The sequence below is a fragment of the Glycine soja genome, chromosome 12 (assembly GCF_004193775.1).
Source record: "Glycine soja cultivar W05 chromosome 12, ASM419377v2, whole genome shotgun sequence".
NCBI classification, from domain to species: Eukaryota; Viridiplantae; Streptophyta; class Magnoliopsida; order Fabales; family Fabaceae; genus Glycine; species Glycine soja.
The window spans coordinates 16,701,781-16,705,668 of NC_041013.1; the positions used below are offsets into that span (position 1 = coordinate 16,701,781).

At 35.2% G+C, this 3,888-nt stretch overlaps 1 protein-coding gene and 1 pseudogene across 1 annotated transcript; both read right to left on the reverse strand.

Moving 5' to 3' along the window:
• Positions 1 to 616: 616 nt before the first annotated feature.
• On the reverse strand, positions 617 to 3,153 carry LOC114378821 (annotated as a pseudogene).
• Positions 3,154 to 3,168: 15 nt separating this feature from the next.
• LOC114378822 (toll/interleukin-1 receptor-like protein) lies at positions 3,169 to 3,621 on the reverse strand. Its single transcript, XM_028337428.1, has one exon. It carries the CDS (start codon positions 3,619 to 3,621, stop codon positions 3,169 to 3,171), a length of 453 nt encoding a protein of 150 aa, XP_028193229.1.
• Positions 3,622 to 3,888: the final 267 nt, after the last annotated feature.

Sequence of the window (3,888 nt, forward strand, 5' to 3'; positions counted from 1 at the left end):
ACATGTTGTGAACATGTTTTTCTTCTTATTATATTGAAGTACCGGTGGAAAGTAATTTCAAGCTGATTTCAATGCATGTAGCTGTCAGATGGCATGCATGTTTGTTTTGGTGGAATGCCTAGCACATGGAAATAGCTTTATGTTAAATCATGGTTCCAACACATAAAAGAGAAAAAGAAAGAGACGGGGGAGGAAGCAAGGAGTGTACACACCTAAACAATTTGTACCATCCATGATAAACCGATGCTAGTGCAGCGTTCCCTCAATTAATTCTGGACAGTTAAAAATATATAATCCAAATTTTGTGTCATCATCAAGTAAATTTTATCTAATTGACCATGGCGGCATGTAGGTTCATGATGGAAAATAAGTTCGTGAAGGGAGCTCAGGCAAATATTTCAATCGCTTGCAGTGCTGTAAGTTTAAAGCTAACAGTTTGGAATGCTCCTTGAGACAAGGCAAAGTAGAAAAGTTGTTTCCCTTTAAATCTAGGCATTCTAAGCAATGTAAATTTCCAAAAGCACCAGGGATTTGATGTAAATTTCAAAAACTTAGATCAAGTTCACGCATACAGGAGAAAATAGGCAAGGAAAACAATAAATGACTAACTGAATCTTTATGTGCTTTGGCATACACCAAATGTAAAGGCCTCGAAAACAACCTTTTTCAAAATGGAGGATGTTGATTGGGATTGAGTAGGAGCTTCACATATACAAAGCTTCTCTGAAAGCTCATCATCCCTTGGTTCATCAAATAACTATATTGTACATTTTTGAACAGCCAGAAAGACTTAGGTATTCAAGAGAATTGAGACCCAGTATGATGCTGGGTAAGCTTACTAGATTTTTGCAATCTTTTAAATTTAAAATAGTAAGCTTTCTTAGAAGACCAATGGATGGATCTATCTTCCTTAGTTGTGTACATCCTTCCAGATTTAACGTTTCAAGATATAGAGCCTCTCCAAAAAATTGTAACTTGATGAGACTTGTGCAGTCTTTCAAATTCAAAAATGCAAGCTTTCTTAGAAGACCAATGGATGCATCAATCTTCCTGAGTAGTGTACATCCTTTGAGATTTAGACGCTCAAGATTTATAGCCTCACCCAAATTTGGTATCTTGATTAGATTTTTGGAGTGAGAGTTATCTAAATGTCTCAAATTGTGTAGAGGATGCAGTGAACAATAGCAGGAGGCAAAATAAATAATAACTGGACCTTCTTCTATCTCAATCTTAAATTAGTTGGAAAGAAAGAAAATATATAACAAAAGATAATATTTCTTTTTTAATCATTTAAATAAAATTAAAATAGAAAAAGAATAAAAATTTACACTATACCTTTTTGTCTTCCCATAATTGTTTCATGTTACTCTCAGGAAGGGACATCTCAATGAGCTTGTGCGGCTGAAAAGATGGTGGCAAACACTCAAATAGATATTTTTTTCCAAACAAGATATCCTAATTCATTTAAAAGATGATTGAGTTGAGGAATTTAAGGTGACTCATTTTCGCTCATTGTTTTTTGAGGAAAATCTTCTAGATATTCAACAACTATGACTTAAAAGATTATTTTACTTCATACAACAGAAAAAGGAATGAAATGTTAGATCTTTAATTTTGAGGTGTTTACAACTTCTAGAAAAATGACAACCTAGCATTTTATACTCCAAAACTATTTTACCTTATTATCTAACATAACTTCGTGGAGATCTTTGTAATCCCACAACCTATTCCATTTTCTTGGCTCTTTAGGTGATTCTTCTCGAACAATATACCTACCCAAATCTCTCAACAAGCCATGCATATAAATCTTCCCAAATTCAAACCTTATGAGTGATTTATCAACAAGAACTCGTAAGCCATTTTCAGGATGAAATCTGCAAAAATCTATAATTTCCTTAACATAATCCTCATCATAATCAGCGAAGAAGCAAGCAATATCTAGAAATATTTTCTTATCTTTGTCATCGAGCTCATCAAAACTTATTTGCAACACATCCATAATGTTTCTACTTTTATTTTCTTAGTCTAGCCAATGCACTTCTCCACTGTGAGACATTTCCACCAAACAATGTTGAGCCCATTACTTCGATCAATTGCCAAGGGGTGACCTTCAACATGTGATAATACACCATTCATCTACTCTTCATAACCACTTTTAATATAATTACTTTTGAAAACATTTATGCAAAATAACTTAACAACATCGATGTGATTCACTGGCAAGACTCAGTAAACATCATCTACTCCATGTTTCCTCAATATATGTTCATCCCTAGATATTATGATTACCCTACTCCCTCCACCTAGGCATTCACGCAATAGAGTCTCTCTTCTCCCTGTAAACATCATCAGTTGTCCAACTTTATCAACATGATCAATAACTATGAGTGTTCTAGCATTTCATAGGCTAGACCATACCAAACATGTTCCCTCATAAACATTACAAATCTCTAGATTTTTTTCATTTAGAAATTGAGAAAGTGATTGTTTTGTACACCTAATGCACGATGCACTGGAATCTTGATAAATTTTCCTTACATCATCAATAAAACAACAAAAATCATAATGATGAGAGATTCTTTCATATAAAGCACGATCAAGAGTTGTATTTCCTATTCCACACATCCCACTAATTCTGACAACTCAAACAACATTAAACAACTCCAATTCTAAAAGCTTTACTAATTCTTCAACACAGGATTCCATCCCAACTAGATGATCATTTGGAAGACTTGAAAATTTGGGACCCAAAATTTTTAGTATGTTTTGAACAATTTCTTCAATCTCTCTGCATATTGTTGTAGCCTGAAAATTTAAAGATGGTAGAGAATGCAAAATCATCACCCAAGAGAACCAAAAGTGAATGTCATGTATATGACAAGATAATAATATAGTACTTTTTAACTTTTAAAACATTGCTGCATTAAACGCCTAAAAATTTAGACTCAATTTGCAAATTACCTCCTCAACCACTCTTACTTTTAGTTTAAAAAGGGACAATAAATTTATTTTAGAAAACCGCATGACTAAGAACTGGTGAAATATATGCACATGAAGGTAACTCACTGCATATATACTAATTAAGGTCCATCAAGAAATGACACAAGAATACTTACTTATTTTGGATATCCCAACCAGGTAGATTGGCCCCATCTGTAAGAGCTTTACTCAATCTTTGCAATTCCTCCATCTTCTCTTTATCCTCACTAAATCTTTCTTCGTGTTGGGCAAAGGCTTCTCATAACTTCCACTTTGTTTTCGCACCTTTGATGGACCAACATCGTAAAAAATAGGCAAAACATGTCTTGGCGATATTTCAATGCAGTTGCAGATGTGTGCTAGTTCACGCAAGCACCAAGTAGAGGAAGCATAGTTCTTTGAGAACACCACAACGAAAAGGCGAGACCCTTCAATGGCTTGAAGCAGCTTGGGTGCTATGGATTCTCCTTTGTTGAGACCTGCATCATCTCTGAAGGCATCAATGCCTTTTTTTTGGAGAGCTTCAAAGAGAAAACCAGTGGAGTTGTTGTGTGAGTCTTCACCACGGAAGCTCACAAACACGTCATATTTCCTTTTTGTATGAGTTGAAGGACTGCATTGGATGATAGTGTTAGAAGCCATTGCAATTGATGCAATCCTCCCTAGGAAGGGATCAGTCACTAGAGCCATGAGCAAGAGGCTCCAAGAGGATTGTGCTAGAGCTGCTAAAGAAGGCCCTAGGGTTCTAATGAACCTCAGGGTAGGTTTCTGAGCCCATGGGCCAAGATTGGGTCCAATCATCTTTGTACATATTAGACTAGGATGTCATTATATTTGGTCATTGTATTTAGGACTCCATAATGTACGTAGGGTACCCTAGAAATATAGGATTTTTCAGCCCTTGTATTT